This window comes from Orbicella faveolata, unplaced genomic scaffold (genome assembly GCF_042242905.1).
Source record: "Orbicella faveolata isolate gen_17 unplaced genomic scaffold, um_ofav_v1 contig_34, whole genome shotgun sequence".
Classification (NCBI taxonomy): Eukaryota; Metazoa; Cnidaria; class Anthozoa; order Scleractinia; family Merulinidae; genus Orbicella; species Orbicella faveolata.
The window spans coordinates 13194808-13216496 of NW_028301563.1; the positions used below are offsets into that span (position 1 = coordinate 13194808).

Sequence of the window (21689 nt, forward strand, 5' to 3'; positions counted from 1 at the left end):
ATGTGCCTCTAAATTCACACGTTATTTTTTTTTCTTGCACCCTACTAGAAAGCCAACTAACTTGAAGGTAAGATATTTAATTCAAGTTACCGGGAGTCTTATCTTTACAACTTTGTAGATCGATATATTTTGCGCGGTGCAAGAAACAAGTCGCATGTTTTTAATGAGCTACGAGTCCAAAAACGTTTTCCTGTTTAGCTCGTTTTATTGCAATATGATTTGCGTTACTGCAATGTTCTAAATAATAACAGCAGTAGCCACGTACCGTCATTGACTACCTATTTTTTGCCAGTGTTTCGTAGATTGAACCCATACCGCAATCTTCTCAGTTGTTATCTCACGAGAACGTTTCGAGCGTGAACTTTGCTTACCTGGCTGGTTTTCAAGCGATATAATTCGTGAACCGACCCTTTCTGAAAACGATCGACATCTTTGTATGTGAAATGAATGTATAAGGCGCGATTCTTGCCAAAACTTTCTTCGCAAAACACCGCATTCTGTCAAGAAGAACGAGCAATCTCGCCTTTCTCGTCCCCAGTTTCCATGGTCTACGCATGGAACGCCTGAGACCATGACCCCCCTTTTGGCGACCAAAACGCTAGCATTTTAAGACTCGGGCTTTCCTACGGAAGCCCAAGTAATTATGACATTTTTAGTAAATCGTTTATTAACCAAGTTTGCTTGGTACCATACTAGGAAAATATCGGTCTTTCATTTTTTGGTATGGACCTCACTGCGCTCGGTCTGTACTGTCGCGATCTTGAGCCGATATTCCTTCAGTATATCTTCCGAGCTCGACTAATGAGATATTCTGACCCCACCATATTTTATATAACGAGTTGAATTAACATTGACTTATTAGATCTTTTCCACTTTAATTTAACTGTTTCTAGTTTGCACTTCGTATAAGGCACTTTATCTCGATCATGACAGACCAGTGTTCCCTGGAATAACAGACACTTTTGGCATTGGAAGATGGCATTATTTTGGTAATGGCTATACTGCTGGCGTCATCAGTACGGATGCTGTTATTATTGTGTATGACATAACACAGCAAGATTCACTTCGAATTGCAAGGCAATGCCTTGACGAATGTCGGAGGAAGTTCACTCCAAATGTTTTCAAAGCACTTGCAGGAAACAAAGCAGATCTTGTTAGCGACAGGAAGGTGACGTTTGAGGTAACTTGTGTTTGTAGCCATAGCTTTACGTCAGGTGTAAAATCTGCAGTTATATTATCAAATCCAATTCTGTCACACCGTAGGGATACAAGTTCTTGAGGAAATCCGTTATATTAATTTGCACATACATTGCATTACATCGGTCTGATTTTTACTCTAATAAGTTTGCTAGCTAATCGGTATCAAGCTCCATTACAGGATATCTACCTGCGATCTGCCACGGCAAATATAGACACAGAGTTCTCATTTTCATCACGCACCTCTTGGTCTTCCACACAATAAACTCTATGACTTGCTAGACGTTGCTCAGAGTTTTATTTTGCTCGCTTCCAGTTATCTATGAGGCACCGTTTGTAAATTTTTCATTTATTTTACTTTTCGGGCGTTCTTCGATTGATCTCAGTGTTTATCCGTTGGTTTTTTTTTTTATCATAATTCACTACTGACCGTCCCTTTTCACACAAAAAAAGGTTTTACTACAATTGGTTATTTGTTAAAACCCAACGTACAACATTTGGTTATTTCATAAAACGATTCATCTTTGTATTGGTTTGTCATAAAACCATTCTTATATGGTTTTGTTTTTTGATAAAACCAATGTTGCGTTATTTAGTTATTTGATAAAACCAATCTTGCATTATTTGGTTATTTGTCAGAACCAGTTTTGTGTTGCTTATATTAATTATTAGATAACACCATTGTGGCGTTACTGAGGTCGTTACTCCGATATTTATTTGACGAATTAAACCATTATTTCGTTTCAGTGTTGAAACTTTTACCATCGTATCCCCTGAACCTTTTTTTGGGGCATCTTACTACTAAAAAGCCTTTGGCCTGTCCTTTTTACGTTTTGAAGGATGTTAACGCTATTATTTCAAATAGCCAAATTCAATATTATGAAATTGGTTATTTGAAATAACCTTAGTGTCAACTCGATGGGCTCAAATGTCGCCCAGCAGTATTGTAACATAAAGAAGGCGCTTAGAGTTTGCGTAGAGTTTGATCTCCGCGGTTGAGTAAATATGGCGTACGGATCAGGTCAGAATGCGAGGTTGTGTACAGCCGTTACAAGAACAATTAGAGAAGCCATATCTGTTGAAGAACTGATACACCATCATCAGGGAAGAGTTTTTTCTTATAATCTATTGATCGTTATTCAAGTAGCAAAGGACAGCATTTTCGGCGTGGGGCAGCATTTTCAAGGCCGAGGTCACAGATTTTCACCATACGGACCGACTGTAAACCGTTAAATAACTTATTTATTTTTCCTTATCTTGTAAAGTGGAAGACAAAAGTTTAAGACCGTGGGTAGAGATTTAGAAAAATCCGGACCGCGCTGAAAACCATTCAGATTGCAGGATTCGTTACCGTGCACTCTTGTGGAAGAAAAAAAAAAAAAAAAAAACTATTCGTGAATGGGTGGTCAGTAATGAATAATCATAAATAAACCAAGTTATTACGAAAATGTAAACGACCAAAAGTAGAATAAATAATTGATCATTACAAACGGCGCCCTATGGTTATCTGAGTACAGTGTACCTGTGTAAATCCAGTTTCCCTCCTAGGCTACTGAAACTACAGGTTCAGACCATTGAACAGGGTTTTGTTTCTTGAATTTGACTGTGTAGGACGGTCAGTCTCATGCAGATGACAATGATGTGGATCTATTTATGGAAGTGTCAGCATTAACCGGTGAGAATGTGGAAAAGTTGTTCGTAACAGTAGGTGAGTTAAAAACCGATCTGTTTTTGTTTTACTAAATTTTTGGTAACTTCTGTGGACCTTCATCATAGCTACAATGTTAAAAGGTTCGTTACTGCTTGTGCTACAAAGCTGTGTGCTGTCGTTTGTAATTTGAATTAGAGATGCGTAAGGGCGAGGGACCGTTTTACCCTCGTTAACGTCATCGTTGCCCTAACTCCTACATGTAACTCCTCTCGTGGTATTTGGTCACACCTTGTTCGAAGACCCGGGCATCTATCAGTTGTTTATCCCTGGACTCAGTATGTTGTTTAATTGCTGATTCGCTGTTGCTCGCATGTTTTGCTCCTTACGAGCTCCACGAGCGCTTACAAGTCACCTTCACCTTCACCTGTCCCCTGGCGCCAAGTTGGCGCATAGGGCCTCCACATGTGCCCTCCATCGATTCCTGTCTTGCGCTGCAGTGCGCACCTATCTCCAGGACTGTCACCCTGCTTTGGACCTCTCCTTTTCTACTGTGCGCCGCCAGGTTGTTTTTTGGCCGGCCTCTCCTTCTTTTTCCTTCTGGGGTCCATGCCAGGGCTGTAACACAGTCATTGTCAGGTTGTTGTCTGAGGATGTGTCCAATGAATCGCCATCTCCTTCTTACCTCTTCACTCAACCTCTCCACGTTAGCCCTTTCCAGTAGCTCTCTATTACTAATCCTATCTTGCCATTTAATCTTCATTATCCTTCTCAGGCATCAGTTCTGAAACACATCGATTTTCTTAGCATCACCTTCGTTCATTTTCCATGTTTCGCAACCATACATGAGAACTGGTTTGGCCAATGTTTTGTGTAGCCTGATCTTCGTCTTCCTCGACACACTGCTGGAATTCCATACTCGATTCAGCTTCACAAACGCTCCCCTCGCTTTCCCTAGCCTAGCCTTGATGTCTTCTTCTCCGCCCCCTTGTTTACATACTGTGGCTCCTAGATAGATAAACTTCTCTACATCTTCCAACGCCAGACCATTCACTGTGATGGCTTCATTATTCCTTGCATTGACTCTCATGACTGTGCACTTCCCGACATTTACCCGAAGGCCTGTCCTTTCTGCATTTTCTACCAGCCTGTTTGTTTTCAACTGCACGTGCCTTTGTGTTGAGGAAATTAAAGCTACATCGTCAGCAAAGTCGAGGTCCTCAAGTTTTGATGTAAATTTCCACCTCAGCCCGGTTCCCTCCTCTTTCACAGTATGCCTCATTACCCAGTCTATAATGAGCAGGAAGAGAAAGCCAGACATTGTACATCCCTGCTTGACACCAGTCGTTAGTTCAAACCATTCTGAGGTTGCTTCTTCCTCGACAACAGCACATTCAAAGCCATCGTACAGCGCTTTAACTATGTTGATGATCTTCTGTGGGATACCATACTGATTCATTATCATCCATAAGCCATTTCTGTGCACTGAGTCAAACGCCTTCTCGAAATCTACGAAATTTATGATATAGAGAGTTGCCTGCCATTCATTCACTTGCTCTAATATATTGCATGAGATGAAAATTTGCTCCGTCGTTCCTCTACCAGATCTAAATCCAGCCTGTTCCTTACGGGGCCTGCGGTCAATCCCCATGCGAATGCGATCAATTACGATTCTTCCCAATATCATGCTAACAACTGGTAGGAGAGTCACTCCCCGCCAGTTCTTACACTCCCTTAAGTTCCCTTTCTTCGGTATCTTAATAATGAGTCCCCTCTTCCATTTACGTGGGACCTTTTCCAGACTCCAAATAGTGTCTATAAGTTCTTTCACTCTGTCGGTTGTAAATTCAAGGTCTGCCTTCAGTAGTTCTGCTGTTATCATATCTTCACCAGGGGCTTTACCATTCTTAAGACTCTTTATAGCCCTTCTTATCTCAGCTTTGCTCACAGGTCTCGTGTCTATGTCAGCTATGTCCTGCTGTTCACAATCTTCTTCATTGATCGGGTAGGCTGGCTCCTCCCTATTGAGTATCTCCATGAAATGCTCTCTCCACCGCTTCCTTCTATCCTCATCGCTGGTTAAGGCGTTACCATTTCTCTCGTTGACAACTGTGCTCTGCCTTGGTTTGTCGTTGCAGATCGTTTTAGTTAAGTTGTAAAGAGTCTTCATGTGTTGCATATTCGCTGCTTCCTCTGCGCTTACAAGTACTCCCCATAATCTAGGCGAAGAAACAGTAATAGCACCTCACTTTGTATACGATCCCTAGGACTTGGTTGATCGTTGGTTGGTCCTTGGGTGTTTTATGAGGTAATGTTCTTAGCGGTCTATAAGATATTCAAATATGAAATTTTTGGAGGACGCAAGCCAAACGATTAGATGCACCCTTAACATAAGGAAGCACCGCAAACCCCAGTGGCCTCTCGTGTGACTGTCTGGGTTTGTTTTATTGTTGAGACACTTCCTTAATAGCTTGATATTTGGTACCTTGCATACGGGTGGAGAGCCTGGAGGAGAGCCTACAGGAGGCAGCGTGGCCTAGTGTTTAGGGTGCTGGATTTGTAATGCGGAGGTCCCGAGTTCAAATCTCCTTCCTGCCACTAGATGGATTTGTGTTTGGTGGTCCCAGATTCAACTCCTCCACGCTTTGTAAATAGCCAACTGCTCAGTCTCCTGCCAGTTTGGATTTCTAACATGTTTCTGTTCAATTTACAATGTTTGTTTACTCATTTCAGTGTCGTTAATTAGCACAGTAGTGCTAAAGACTTTTACACTGTAATAAAGTGATTTATTTTATTGATTTGAATTGACCAATCAGGATTCAGCAGGGCCGGGAAAAAACTATTGTCGATGTCAATGTTTGTTTACAGGAAAGGCATTGAAGTCGGGAAACTTTTCTCACTAGAGACAGCGTTGAATATTAACATAAAGAAAACTTTAACTTCGAAAGCCACAGCAGATTGTAAAAAGTGAAAAATATGAAAAATTTTGTGTCTCCAAGCTTTTAATTTGGCGCCGAAAATCAGTTTCCCCGGGCGTGTCCGGCGACTCGCTCTTCACTCGCCGAGTGTCGCCAGGTAGCATGTTAGTTGTGCTATTTTAAACAAAATATGTTGCTCCTCGTCAAATTAAGGTATCAGTATACCCCAAATGACCATCATTCGTTTGCGCCGCTTTACGGTCGGACAGTTGACGAAAACTCCAGTAAAGTATAAATTTTCTGAAAGTTTAAGAATTGTAGATTACGAAGGTATATCGATTGAAATTAAAAAAATAAGGTTTTCCGAATATAGCGCTATATTTCCCAAAGTACAGAGGTTCACTAATCAAGCTCGTTTCCGATCGGGTTTGAGCGAGAGGACGCGATGAACATGGCTATGTTTTCTTTTCTTCCTTTCTCTAAAAAACGGTGTCGAGAAATTTTGGTTACTTGTCTGGTTTCTTTTTTACACGCAGTTAAACTTTGAAAGTTGATAAAACATGCGTTCTCTTCACCAAAATAGTCATAACTTTTGAAAGAAGGAAAAACTAAAAATTCCCCGACACCGTTTTTTTTTTTTTTTGCCTGCTTTTCGGGCAACATTCTCTCCAAATTTCAGTGAAAAACGTTAAACACTCGCCGGAAACGAAGTCAAAAGGTATGCTTCACTCGCTGAAATTTTTGTTTCGCGATACGAAGGAAAAAAATACTTTAGGGCGCTCTTCCGGTGTAATGAGATAATTACACAAAACGTGTGAAAATAATGACGCCTTGATCGATAAAGTGAAGGCTCGTTTACTTTAACAATAGAGTTCGTATCAATTACAAAGCGGGCTCAAATGTGGGTAACCCGAAAACACTGAACCCCCGTCCGCGGACCCCATTAAGAACCGGGTCCGCACACCCCCACTAAGGATCGATCCACGGACTACTCCCACGGACCCCCTCTACGGGGGTCCCCCTCTTACTCGTGTCGGTGAAATTTCGAGTTTTACACTGTGTAAATGTAACAGACTTGGGTTTTTAACACCCCTCCCCCCCCCCCCCCCCCCAAAAAAAGGAAATGCCCCAAAGCTGTTTTCAGTGTGAGGAGATGCCGATGGCAAAAAGAAGGAAAGTTCTTACTTTCTATTCGTGGCTCAATCTGGCTATTAAGGTCATTCCTCTGAAATAAAAGTGACAATAGATTTTTGTTCAAACTTTGTTCTCTGAATACTTGTCATATAATAACTTCAATTTTGAAATAAAAAAGGGGGGTGCCCATGCTCATTAAGGAGCAGTGAGTCATTGAAAATGCCCCATTTTGGCATTATTTAATGCTTATTATAAAAACGCATTCCCAGTAAGTGTAAAATCTTTGTGAGCCCAGACTCATAAGAACACGCATTAAACTACAGCCAGTACATTGTGTAGGACACAAATAAACATTTTAAGTTTGATTCAGACAGAAAGCTAAATCCTTGATTAAAAATTTGAACCAAATTTCTTGACGTGGTTACCGACTGCAAAATAGAAAAGACCACAGTGTATCTGCTATTTTTATTATTAATTCAATTTTCAGTAAAACAAATTAGATCAGTCTTTCTCACGCAAAGCTTATGATTAGTTGATTAGAATGACTGGAAAAAAAAGTGGGATGCCCGTGCTCGTTGGTGAGCTAGAGCCATTTTCAACTGACAGAGCTCAATATCAAGGTAAATCCGCCATGTTTTCAATATGCGCGTGCACGAGCGCGCGCTAATGACGCCATAAATTATGCTCAGTAAGGATACGCGATGCAAATGTGAGGAATAACCTTAAGCTTGCTTGTATCTGTAATTCCGCTGCGCAAATTGTGAAGCCCGGAACGAGTTCACGAACCCACGGAAGAATGGGCTGAGCAAAATGGCAGAGGGGAAAGAGCACAACTTTCGAGGCTTCCCGGAGGCTTCCTGGAGGCTACCCGATCTTTCATGTACTGCATGGCCACAGCAAAGGAAATGGCAATGTGTAACGATATAACTTGCGCCCGAGCCTGAACCGAAGTCTGTTACATTTGCACAATGTATGTAACGTTTGAAATTTAGCCGACACGAGTTATCTATTACACAACCCGTAACTTGAATATTTATTTATTATTTTTTATTCTATTTTGGGGTGGTCCGTAGAGGGGGTCCGTAGGGGTTGTCCTTGGACCAGTCCGTAGGGTAGTCCGCGGACCCGGTCCGTAGTTGGGGTTCCGCGGACGGGGTGTCAGTGTTTTCGGGTTACCCCTCAAATGTTGCCTCCGGTGGGAAATATCTTTTGTAAGATCTGAATTGCACCGCTCGTGCTCCAAGGTTAGTAACAAAATATCTTTCGCTTCTGTATATTCTTTTCGATTTGTAAAACGCATCAGCTTTGAGATGCCGTAGGCAATGAAAGAGCACACTCAGAGAACACTCAGAACAGCTCGTAGACTACCAAACACAAGCGTTAGACAATCGTATCACGCGGCAATCTGTCACGCAACTTGTTAATGGACAGCTGTCAGTTAGAGGTAATTAATGTAAAGAAACGTGTTTTTGTTTATAAATTTGCTTATGGTCAATCGTTTTCGTAGAATTTTTTTTTTAAATGAAAGATCGCAATAAGATCTATCTGAAAAAGCGAAAAACATTTTTTTTGAAAAATGGTCAATTTTGGGATATACTGATACCTTAACTCAGAGGTTGGAGAAGAATCCAAAGCAACTTTAGCATTCTCTCTATTTTTGTTAACTGCGAAGAAAGAGATTATTATAAGAGCAGCTTGTGTTTGACTGCCGCTCGTACTGCGGACGCAACCACTGTATGCATGGTATGTCACCAGCCAAATTTTAAAATATGAGCACAATATCAGTAAGCGCTATTGATCAGAATATATAAATACGCGTTATATAAATTGGTAAATTATCATTAAATTATTGCAGCATAGCCTGTGACTGTTAAAGTTGTACCACTCGTATGTCTGGGCCCCAGTTCTTTTGTGAGTTAGCAAAATTCCTGCCCACTCCTAGAATAGTGTTAAACCTATCCTTTTCCTGTGTCCTTAACCTCAACAAAGTCTTCTAAGACGTCTTTGCTTGTACCATTTCTCCAATTCCTTCAAATATTCTATGGATTGATGATGAGGAGTCATTGTTGTAAGGCCCTGATGTGAAAAGCGTTGTAAAGTCTAGTACGTGTCCTGGATCGCTGAAATACAAATAGGCAATAAAGTGTTCCATATCTTTGACGAACACCACATTGCTGGTGTCGCTCAATTGCTTTTAATATTCTGCTGCTTAAGGTTAAACCGCTGACATGGTTTCCTCGTGTCCAGTAAAGATTTAAATAGTATTGAGGCATAATTGACAACGCATGTTTCGGTTTTGCAGTTTTGATACTGTACATCAGAGACAGCTGAGTCCTAAATTGACAAGAGGAATCTTTATCTAAAACAACTGAATGAGGAATTATTCTTATTTTTTTTGTAGTGAACCAGTTGGAGATCGAACGTACTTTAAAGCAGACAATTCGTATAAAAAGCAAGGCTTTAAATCTGGAAGGGAAGAGATTGCTAAGGATTTCAGACGCTATCACAGAACTGTTAACGGAGGTGGAAATACTGAACCTTTCACACAATGAGCTCGCAAAGTTACCACGTAGTACAAGAAACCTGTCAAACCTTACAAAGCTGAATTTGAACCACAACAAGCTAACACAGTTTCCTGAAGTTGTTGTCACCCTGATCAACCTGACGCACTTGTTTTTGAATGACAATGAACTCTCAACACTACCGGCAAATATGAAAAATCTGGAAAAACTAGAAGAGCTGGAATTGAGGAACAACAATATAGAAAAAATCTATGAAGATATCGTTGAGTTACACCATCTTAAAAAGCTGTCCGTGGCAGGTAACCCCTTGGGGTTTGAAGAAATTGAAAGTCTCATGACACAAGGGATGTCATTAGACATTGCAGGTTAGCATAGAACCTGGCCGGTTAAGTTATGCCATGCCGTGGTGTATCATTATCTAGCTATGTAACTGACTTAACTGCATCCCTCTTAACCGTGTTGGTAATGGGCCAATTCTAATAAACTTTGCCGCCGAACCTTAAGGGACCAAAGCAAAAGAAACTGTTTATTCGTACCTCAACCGCAATGTTGTTTCTTTGGTTGTAGTCCCCTAAGCCTTGAAGCCATGTTAGAATTTTACAATATATGCTTGTGGTCCAGTTATTACATGTATTTAGTGTATTCTAATGTGGATGCGAATAAGATACGCAGTTATGATCGCAGGTTGCGCTTATTTGTTACTTTGAGGTCACTGGCGAACCTCTGTGATTGAAGTATACCACAATAACCAATTTCACTTCGTTAATAGCTGTTATTGCAGTTATCAGCGGCTTGACACACAAACGAGGCGAAAGGGTCAATCCTGCATTGTATTGACCCTTTCGCCTCGTTTGCATGCCTTTTAAAACAAGAGAATATTTGACCGCAGACTCAACTGCAATAGCAGCTATTCCCTTATAAACAGCCTTCGCAATCAGAAAAATCACTGCATTTTCTTACAATTACACCCATAGTTCCAGGAGAAATACAAGCACAAGGAGATGTTGCAAAGCTGCTCTATGAAAAGGCTTTGAAGGATGGTTCTGTGAATGTTTACCGTGGTAGAATATTATTGGTTGGTCAGGATCGTGCTGGCAAAACAAGTTTGAAGAAGTCTCTCTTAGGTTTGCCATTTAACGCTAAAGAACAGAGCACTGAGGGAATCGAAGTTGATCCTTCAGTCTGCGAGATTGAAGTCGATCAGGTAAAAAATTGGAATTCCACTGGCGAGAATAAGCCAAGTTTGGCGGAATTTTCTGAAGACATATCAAGAATGTTAGCTGAAAAACATTATCACTGTATAGTCAATGAAGTAAAGAGAGTGTCGGCAATGGAATCAGATCTAAAACTGACAGGAGAAGAATCAACAATGGAGATGGGCACGAACAGCTCGGAAATAAATCAGGTTTGTACGTTGAAGTTTGGGGCGACTCTAGTTTAAAAGTGAATGGTATGGTCGATGTTAATTGAAAACGACACCAAAAGCGACCATATGTAATCTCTTTTGGTGGCTGGAGGTCATCATTACCTACATGTAAGAGGTCGAGTGTAAAACAATGCTGAGTAACACTGACAGGCCAAGAGTAACGTCCCAGACCATAGGCGTACGAACTGGGGGAGGGGGGGGGGGGGAGGAGGGCGAGGGCGAGGGGGGGCTGCAGCCCCCCCCCCCCCCCAGCTATGGACACTGATTTTTCGGGCAAAACGCTAAATTATTCGGGCAACGACACTTGAGAGAAAACATTACGAAATAATGCTGTTGGCGTGATTTCCAAAACTCTTAAATGAACTTTCTAGTTAGATACTTTAATTTTTTTTAGAAAATTTCATTTTAATAAGTTTTAGATTTTACTCAGATTGAGACTGTTGATAGACTGAGTATGCAAGCAATATATCTATTTTTGGAATCATAGCAGTTTCATTAGTTGTGGGAATTGTGAACGTTTTTGATTTTCATGCAATTTGAGTTCGTTTGCATCCCGATTTCAACAATCACGCATTCGGGCATTGCGTAGATTTTTCGGGCAAGAAGGTCACCGCCACCCCAAGTCCGAAGGTGCCCGTACGCCTATCCGCAGACATAGGGCTGATAGCTACTTCCTGTTTGACTATTTGCGACGTACTTTGATTCCACACCCAGGCAACATAGCACGGTTGAACTGTTGTATGGCGCCATAGGATGAGACTCGTAGGCCTATCTTGTAAGAGCATAAAATTGGGCATTTTTGAAACATAGGATTACGGTACACAAAAAAGGAGCTAGAATACATAATATTAAAGCTTTGACTGAATTGTAGTCAGATTAGATAGATAAGGTTGACTCATTTACTATGCAAGGTGAGTCCCTGTGGGCAAAAATGTGACAGTTCTTTTTCAGTACGTACTCCTACACTATTTCTCAGATATAATTATAGATACTGGAATAAGCATGTCCTAATGAAACGAAAATGCTACCTCTTTTAAAAACTCCATTTTAGGTTCCTGAAAATGTTGGCAATCTCAAGAACTCAACCATTTCCCCGCCAGAGAGTGAAATGCGAGTGGAAGCTGTAACAAAGAATACCGTTGATGACCTACCAGATGACAGCATTGTAAGTTCAAGTAAAAATTCAACATTAATGATGGATGCAACCTCGCCTCCAGATGACGTCACAAAACGTGCGTATCTGCGGTTGAGGAACATGCTTAAAGGCGTGCATGGTGACGCTGAAAATGCTGGTGACAAGAGAGAAACCATAGTTACTGTAGATTTGTGGGATTTTGCCGGACAGCACCTGTACTACGCTTCTCACCCTGTGTTTCTGTCATTACGAGCAGTGTATGTCCTGGTGCACAACCTCAGCAAGGCACTAGACGCCCTAGCTCAGCCCTGTGTTCGACAAGGAACACATGATAAATTTTTGGAAAACCCAAACAACGAAACAAATCTGGAGAATCTGCTGTCATGGCTGGTAACAATCCACAGTATCAGACCAACAGGCGAGGAAGTGGTTGGCAACTCAGACGACAGGCCGCCCTATCTCCGACCTCCAGTGTTCATTGTTGGCACACATGCTGATGAACCGTTTGAGGATATTGAGGCTGCGACATCAAAAATACAGCAGGCAATTTCTGGTAAGGAATACGAGAAGCATGTTATCCGGCCATTCTTCAGCATTGACAACACTCTGGGCGATGAGTCATGGTTACGCAAGATCATGAAATGGTTTGCAGGTAAACGATTTTTTTTGCTTGACCACTGATTCAGCAAAAAAAAAATGCACATAGGTTCAAGTCTGCTTTTGGTTTATGTATAAAAGCCATCAGTAAAGCAAATGGATAAAACCTGCAGGATTTTATCAAATACTGGCCATGCCTTTCATAGAATTGACTTGTTTTGTACGGAGGGTACAGTTTTAGTACATCGGGAGTATATGTTGCGATAAAGATAGCCTTGGAAAGATTTACATTGTTTACATTCTCTGCCTAAGATACCTCAAAAGGTTCATGGTTGGGTCTTCGGTGTAAGGACCATGTAGAGTATATTGTTTGTAAACGTTTAACAGTATCTCTCCTGAGCCATACTCTCGAATTGTGGTGGAAATAAGCACAAATCACAAACGTGTATAGAGAAGACACAGGTGATAAGAGCTTCTCTGTAACAACTGCCATTCACCTTGGATCTGGATGAATGTTACGCGTAACTTTGCATGGGTGCTATACAGCTGAGTGCCTTGTTACTATTTGTAATTTTCAGGGCAGGGGCGTGACACTGATGTTGCTAGTGATGATGGAATTGATGCTCTTCGAACCAAAATCGTGGATGTTTTGAGACAGGAGCCATACATGGGGGAGAAGATACCAGTGAAGTAAAGTGATATGACTGACAAGAGAAAGAGATCTTCACGCCTTTGCAATAACAGCAGTTGCACAAGAGGCCTCTAAAGAGGATTTAAGATCTATGGTCTTCCATTGAGACCTTTTTGGGTTTCTTTGCAACTTAATTGCTTGTGAATGTCTGTTTCTTTTTATATATTTCATTTATGCCCTTTCGTGCACTTCGTAGTGCTACACGGGGGTAGTGTAGTATATTTAGGGTTTGTCTGTTTGTCTATCTGCCATTATTTTTATCACATCAGCACAACTAGTGTTTCCATTTTCCCTCAATCTTTACATTACTTTGTATTTACCGTATTTTCTCGATTAAACGCCGTGTGGCGTTCATTTCAAACTTGGCCTTGTACGTAGACCCGACATTTAGTTTTTCCTGCATTTTTTAGCCTTGAGTTTATTAGCAAAGGTTTTTGTTTATCATTTTGGACAGCCATATATTTAACCATTATGGTTTAACCTAGTACTATACCTCAAATCTCAATCTCAATCTTAGAGAATCGACATTTGATTTAGAAACTATGGTACTATCCTGGGAAAGAGGTTTTGGAACGTATATACTTTATTTGTAACTGCACTAGATTCATTGAAATATCGAGATTATTAATTGAGGCTACGTAAGTGGAGAGAACCAAGGAAATACCCTCCAATGAATTTATTAAAGACGAAATGCGCGTTCTTATCGAGAAACTAGGATTTTTGACGAGCCATGTTTTATATTTGATTAAACATAAAATTTCCATGAAGTATTACTTGGGGATTTTTCATGTACTTTCTTTCGAATTTTACAGGGAAAATATCCGTAAAAATCTTTCGACGGGAATTTTCCATTTATATGTCATCTTGATAACATATAGCATTTCCCAAGATTTTTTCTGTGAAATTTCGCTATGGGAACTATCAATTATCCCTTTTATGGAATCTTCGAAGCCCATGTTTTGGAATGTCATCTTTTTTCTCCGGTTAGGACATTTGAATGCAACGTACACTTTATTACGAAACTATAAAAACTCTTGGTTACAATAAAAAATAATTGAAACAGAAAATTAGTTACATCCACACAGAATAACTAAAAAGCTAATCGAGATGAGTGAAATGAAATAGTATTAATTATTTTACATAGAAAAGTTGGTTGACATTATAGCTTCAGGGGGGTGGAGGGCAGTAAGGAGACAAAATATGGGAAAAATGAAAAATATAAATAAGTAAGTGCAATAAGTCACTAAATACCTAGGAATAAAGTAAATTAGCAATAAATAAGCCACCAGGAAGTGCCAGGTGAATGTCGGCAATATGGTTGTAAGATCTTTTGTTTAACTGTTTGTTTTTAAAAATTTTGAGGTGGAGATGTTTAATACTTGAATACTGTTTTAAATTGATTAGTTATTTTGTTTGATTGTTTTTTAGGTGGTTCAACTTCGAAAAGGTCGTTGAAGCTTTGGTAGCTGAAAATGTCTATCACATGAATGTGGAACAACTTCAAACGTATGCCAAAGAAGTGTGCTTTATCGAGGATGAAGACCAGTTCTACGCCATGTTGCATTTTTATCACGACCTTGGAATGATTGTAAAGCACCGCAGCACAGTCATACTGAGGGCGCAATGGTTAATTGAGCTATTCAAGATGTTGATAACCATACCACCCTTCAACAAAGCGGTAGGAAGACGTTATGCTTAGCACTTAAAAAGCCTATCTTCTATACGAAACGTCTAGCGTATTCCCCAAACAAACTCTTGGTCAAATGGACTTACGTATATTTTTATTGGGGACAGCTTTTAAAGGAGGTCTGTTCCTCTGTGTGAAGACAAGGGTATTAGCGGTGTGAGTTACTGAAGTAGCTATTTACCATGGATTAAAACTACCTTCAAAGAAAGTAAGTCTCAAAGTAATAGCTTAGACGTGGTGAAACCAAAACAAGCTGCCGGGATAGTTCAATTGAGCAAGATTAAGGAAGATTATGAAAGACGGACCTGTAAAATGCGGGTTGAAGTCTTAAGATACATCATACCTCAGTGACATAACTTTTAACGAGAGGCGATTTCCGTTTTTTCCTCTTCGTCTTTTGCCGATTCTAGTGAACATACATGAGACAAATTAAGAACGCAAGGTCCAGCAGGGTTATAAAAATAATCCCTTAGAATTGTAGTACAATTATGGCCTCGCTAACCATCGGTCAGTGGTTATAGCACTCATGTGATATATGGGAGGTAATGGGTTCAAATACCGTCGGGGACTCAGATTTTCTCTTGTCACATGTTCGTGGCATATTGAGCTTTGTTTTCACAAATCTTCCTTTCTTCAATAAAAAGGAATTGTGCAACTTAAGAGCAGCTTCGCCTAAATATCAACTAGACTTGGAAATAGCGAAAAAATCGAATTTCTTCAAACGCGCACAGAATGAAGCCCTTCGGGCACTAGTTACAAAAATATCGTTTTAAGTTCGATAAATCAAAAATTATTTTTTTCCGCAATTTTTTCGTTTCGATGCCCCAAATCGGCCAAAATCCATCGAAAATAAGCGGCATATTCAGAGGCTCGTAAACTCAAAAGTAAAAATCTTCATTACAAACTGACTGCACGTCGTATTTGTACTTCCTTTTTTGTCTATTTAGAGCTAAATAGATCGTGATTTGATTAGAACTTAAATATTTGACGAATTTCCTAAATTAACGACCCAAGACAGCTTTACAAGAGGTCTACATTTAGCCTATTTTCAAATGCTAAAAACGCGTTCTGGTACACGGCTTTTCCCAAAACGACTAGTTTGGTGTAAAAGAGCATTCTTTCTTCTTCAAATTAGTGAAATAAAATTTTGGGGTAAATAAAATCGTGAGCGCTGAGATAGCGAACTAAATGCAGCACTTCTTCCTGAAAACGTGACCTTTGACCCGAGCGTAACGAAACCGATTACTGCAAGAAAACCCGGAAGAAAAGCAAACGCTTCGTTATTTTGAAACAATTCCTAGTGATATCTCTCCGAAACCATGATTGCAAGAAACTATTTCCAGATATGAAATCTTACAGGGTCAAAAAAGGAGCTAAAGGGCGCATTTTGACACAATAACTTTGTTTGCTGAAAATTGAAGTCAATGACCGTTAACGAATTCCAGTGAAATTTGCAAACTTGAAGTATGTTAGCCGATACTTACCTGAATATTTATATCAATAGAAGAGTCGTCTTCTTGGATTAACCTTCAAAAGAAGCAGGATCCAGATTTGAAAACCTCTAAAAGAAGAAATGTTTAATGTTCCGTGACCTGCCCGCCGCTATAAATTAGCTTAAATTCCATGCACATGCCGACCGCATGTTTGTCGTAAAACTCACTTAACTCCACTGACAGTTTCCATGGGCAACCCCAAAATAAACAATCCCCAAAAATGTAAAGTGAAATTGGCTGTCTTCATGAACAGTTAGAAGCTAGAGTCAAGTTCCATTACCTTTTAAAAGTGCTTGATTCTACTTTGCTCACTCAGTAGTTACTGTCACGTTCGAATACTGCGTAGTATCGGTCACGCCAAAACACTGCAGACCGTGCAGACTGAGTAAGTTTCCCATACAAAGTCTTGTACGCGTTTGTCTATTGAATCAAAAGTCAAATACTGCGCTTGTGCAGCCTGTGGATAAATGACAAACTTTCAGATATATTTAACACTATTTTGTAACTAGACCCAAAAAAAGGAGTCACAATGAAAAGCCCAAACAAGTGTCTGCAGTCTGCACGGTCTGCACTGCTTTGGCGTGACCGATTCGCGGCATTCGAACGTGAGAGTAGTAGACAAAGTCGACGCAAACAAATAAATTCAAGCACTTTTTAAAGGTAATGGAACTTGACTCTAGCTTCTAACTGTTCATGAAGACAGCCAATTTCACTTTACATTTTTGGGGATTGTTTATTTTGGGGTTGCCCATGGAAACTGTCAGTGGAGTTCAGTTGGTTTTACGACAAACATGCGGTCGGCATGTGCATGGAATTTAAGCTAATTTATAGCAGCGGGCAGGTCACGGAACATTAAACATTTCTTCTTTTAGAGGTTTTCAAATCTGGATCCTGCTTCTTTTGAAGGTTAATCCAAGAAGACGACTCTTCTATTAATATAAATATTCAGGTAAGTATCGGCTAACATACTTCAAGTTTGCAAATTTCACTGGAATTCGTTAACGGTCATTGACTTCAATTTTCAGCAAACAAAGTTATTGTGTCAAAATGCGCCCTTTAGCTCCTTTTTTGACCCTGTAAGATTTCATATCTGGAAATAGTTTCTTGCAATCATGGTTTCGGAGAGATATCACTAGGAATTGTTTCAAAATAACGAAGCGTTTGCTTTTCTTCCGGGTTTTCTTGCAGTAATCGGTTTCGTTACGCTCGGGTCAAAGGTCACGTTTTCAGGAAGAAGTGCTGCATTTAGTTCGCTATCTCAGCGCTCACGATTTTATTTACCCCAAAATTTTATTTCACTAATTTGAAGAAGAAAGAATGCTCTTTTACACCAAACTAGTCGTTTTGGGAAAAGCCGTGTACCAGAACGCGTTTTTAGCATTTGAAAATAGGCTAAATGTAGACCTCTTGTAAAGCTGTCTTGGGTCGTTAATTTAGGAAATTCGTCAAATATTTAAGTTCTAATCAAATCACGATCTATTTAGCTCTAAATAGACAAAAAAGGAAGTACAAATACGACGTGCAGTCAGTTTGTAATGAAGATTTTTACTTTTGAGTTTACGAGCCTCTGAATATGCCGCTTATTTTCGATGGATTTTGGCCGATTTGGGGCATCGAAACGAAAAAATTGCGGAAAAAAATAATTTTTGATTTATCGAACTTAAAACGATATTTTTGTAACTAGTGCCCGAAGGGCTTCATTCTGTGCGAGTTTGAAGAAATTCGATTTTTTCGCTATTTCCAAGTCTAGTTGATATTTAGGCGAAGCTGCTCTTAAGACTGTTTTTTGTTTGTTGTTAGGATCCCGTAGAATCCAAGTACTGGCTAGAGGTAGAGACAAGCGGTATCCTCAGCATGGAACTTGTCGATCGTGTCTTTTCCAAATTCATTCAGCAAGGCCTTGTCAAGGAAGACATCTTGGACATGATGGAGCGATTTGGTTTGATCGCAAAGTTCTCAGCTTCGCCAAGTGATATGAAGTACTTTGTACCCGCTCAGCTTAAGTCGCCACCTGAAGACCTTGCTAAACTGGAGCCATCGCCCACCGATCCTTGCCCGTTGTATCTTCACTTTGTGGATGGTTTTGTTCCGCATGGATTCTTCTCTCAGTTTGTTTCAAGATCGATAGCTTGGTGTTCCAAGATTGGATCCGTACAACCCCCAAACCTGTACCGAGATGGAGCTTGGTTTGTTGTTGGTCGGCAAATAATACATGATATGATTCTGATTTGCAAAAAGAAGTTCATCAAGATTTCCCTCAAGCAAAGAGCTGAAGAGGAAGCAGTTCCAGTTTCGACATCGCCAGAAACAGCAAGAAGTGTGCGATTGTTTCTGGAAGACACTTTGCAAGATTTGTTGAACCAGTTTCAGTACCTTGGTAATCTGCGGTACGAGTTCTGTGTTGCATGCCCCTACTGTCTACAGGGAAGTCAGCAGTGTGTAAAGCACAGCCAAACCTTATGCTCACACGAAGATTGTTTGCATTTCCTTGAAATAAAACAAGGAGAACGCTTGATCTGCATGAAAAGCGTCAGTGACAAAGTACTCACAGTTCGTGGTCTGGAAAAGTGGTATTCACAAAGAACAAGCCAGGTATGATTTTTGAATAAAAAGTAATTTCACGAGTAATATCACCAGTGGTTGACATTGTAGTTGAGCTTGGGTGTTACAAAACAACGCAAAATGTATTATTTACCTATATCAGGTATTGTTAAGAACTGGATCGTTGGATAATGCAATTCGAGAGTTTTCATTGGCTTATTCATCGTGGGTTATGAGCTATTATACCATGCTCTAAGAATATGATAAGCGTACGCGTGATTTTTTTGAGCGTTTTTATTTTCGTTTTAGTTTAGCTTTCCATATTTTCGTAGCGTTTTTAATAAAGCAATTAATCCACTCGCCCTCGTTGGATTTGGGACGATTATAGTCAACTTGGCGCTACGCGCCACTTAGCCTATCTAACATCTCATATCCAACGCGCGCTCGTGTATAATTGTTTAATAGTCGTCACCATTACTTGCCATTAGGGCAGCATTCAAAAGGAGGAATGCGGCAATCATTCAAACAGCTAAAGATCTGTTAAGGTCGCAATCAACAGTAATGGGATTCCCTTGTCTTGTTCTGACATCTGACAAGCTTGGAATAAAGCCAATAGAGGAATTCCCACAGTTAACTTCTCCCTTGTATTCACTTTCGTTTTCGTGATGCGAAGCCAAATAAACCAAGTTGAAAAGATGATGTAGTCTTGCATTGCAAGAAGAGTGCATTTCATGCCCGGTTACAATATATACCCACAAATTTGGCTTTGATGCATTTTTATTAAGGCGTTTTCATTTTCTTGCAGGATTTATGTCTTTCCTCTGTAGCCGGCACATCTCAGGGCGAGCCAGTACAAGATAATCCAGGGAAGTCCGAGAGGGTTTTGAAAGTAACTCTCTTAGGCAGTGAGTGGAGGTCTAAAAAGGGAGGCTTGTCAACCGTAAACAGAAAGCTTGCCTTCCAGCTTGCAGAACACATGGAAGTAGAAGTCACTCTATTAGTCCCACCGTCAGCCTGCCCTGAAGAAGAAAGGATAGACGCTAAGAGCCACAACATTGCCATTAGAGAAGCAGAGAGACTCGTGGGCTACGACTCCCTTGAATGTTTGATTGTCCCACCAGGAGACCTTGCCATTGACGTTGTTCTGGGTCATGGAGCAAAGCTTGGTAAACAAGTCCAGGTCATTAAAAAATCGCACAGTTGTAAGTGGGTCCAGGTAGTGCATACTGCACCTGAAGAACTCGGAATGCACAAGAACTATTCCAAGGCCATTTCCAAAGGTGAAGAGAAGCACCGAACAGAAGTAGACTTGTGCAAGTTGGCAAATCTTGTTGTAACTGTTGGACCCAAGTTGAAGGACGCCTACACTGCTTACCTGCGATCGTGCAAAGAACACCAAGATGTCATTCAGCTGACTCCAGGTATTTTCAGTGAATTTTCAGTCATAAAGCAAGCCACTTTCGGGAGCGAGAAGTTTAGAGTGCTGACCTTTGGTCGCGGTGATCCAGAAGACTTCAGTCTCAAAGGATATGACATTGCTGCTAAAGCAATAGTTGAACTGAAAGACAGCTCGTACCGTCTGATATTTGTGGGGGCACCAGATGGACAGGAGGAGGACGTCGCAGAGAACTTGCTACAATGTGGAATCTCAAAAGATCAACTGGTCGTTAGGAAATTTGTGCAGAATAAGGAAAGATTGAAGGAGTTGTTTTGCGAGGCGGACCTTGCCATCATGCCCTCCAGGACGGAGGGTTTTGGACTAACTGCGCTGGAAGGCTTGTCTGCTGGTCTTCCCATTCTTGTGAGTGGAAACTCGGGTTTTGGAGATGCACTGCGTTCGTTACCATTAGGCAAGCCATTTGTGGTGGAGTCAGCTGAGCCTAAAGAGTGGGCCAAAGCAATCAAAGCCGTCCGTCTGAAAGACCGAGCAGAGCGGCTGCAAGAGATTCAAAGACTGCGATCAAGTTACGAAGATACTTTCAGCTGGGAGAAGCAGTGTGAAGCTCTTGTTCAAAAAATGTGGCGATTGATTGATGGTAAGACTTTCATTCGTCGCGTAGTTTTCACTTTGGGTCCAATATAATGGAATTGTTCAGAGTTATTTCAACACATGCCGTTTGGAAAGTAAAGGCTAGGTTTTTCTTGGCCTTATTCTCGAAAAGTGGTGTACATTTTATGAAAAGGTTTTTTCAAGATGAATGTAAAAAATACACTGACGTTAAAGGCCTTTGAACGAAAATATTCGAAACAATAAAAGACAAGTATTCTAGATGACAAGTTAAATCAATCGCGTGCAGAACGTATGGTACCAATTCATTCCACAGAAGACATTTCGCAGTCGCCAAATGTAGAGGGTTTCTTGAAATATTTGATACCACTCTTATAAGCAATGTATAAATTTCATACGTGGGAGAAATCTTGTCATGCGAAAGAGATTTGTGTGAAAGATGTGAAGTGCTTAGTTTTCGGAGCCAATGTTTTGGAAAGTTTATCAGAGATATGAAAACAAGTCTAATGTAATTTCTGTATATACGAAGACGACCGCTTTAATTTTCATTTGAAAATACAAACAGGCAACAGTTATCCACTGGATAATGATTTGACCGGTGGATTGCGTTATCTGCCCTTTGATCAAATGGCCCCTGTTATCCATATTTTTCATAGTTTTTCTTGAACTGGACGCAAAGTTCAACGATCTAG

General features: G+C 40.4%; 1 protein-coding gene across 1 annotated transcript; it reads left to right on the forward strand.

The window, feature by feature from the left end:
• Window positions 1–897: 897 nt before the first annotated feature.
• On the forward strand, window positions 898–21072 carry LOC149104874 (uncharacterized). Its single transcript, XM_089271479.1, has 9 exons — window positions 898–1180; window positions 2809–2905; window positions 9299–9784; window positions 10394–10824; window positions 11897–12632; window positions 13156–13267; window positions 14697–14946; window positions 18249–19040; window positions 19795–21072. The coding sequence occupies exons 2-9, from the start codon at window positions 2851–2853 to the stop codon at window positions 21070–21072; spliced, it is 4140 nt and encodes a 1379-aa protein (XP_089127605.1). The 5' UTR covers window positions 898–1180; window positions 2809–2850.
• The last annotated feature ends 617 nt before the right edge of the window (window positions 21073–21689 follow it).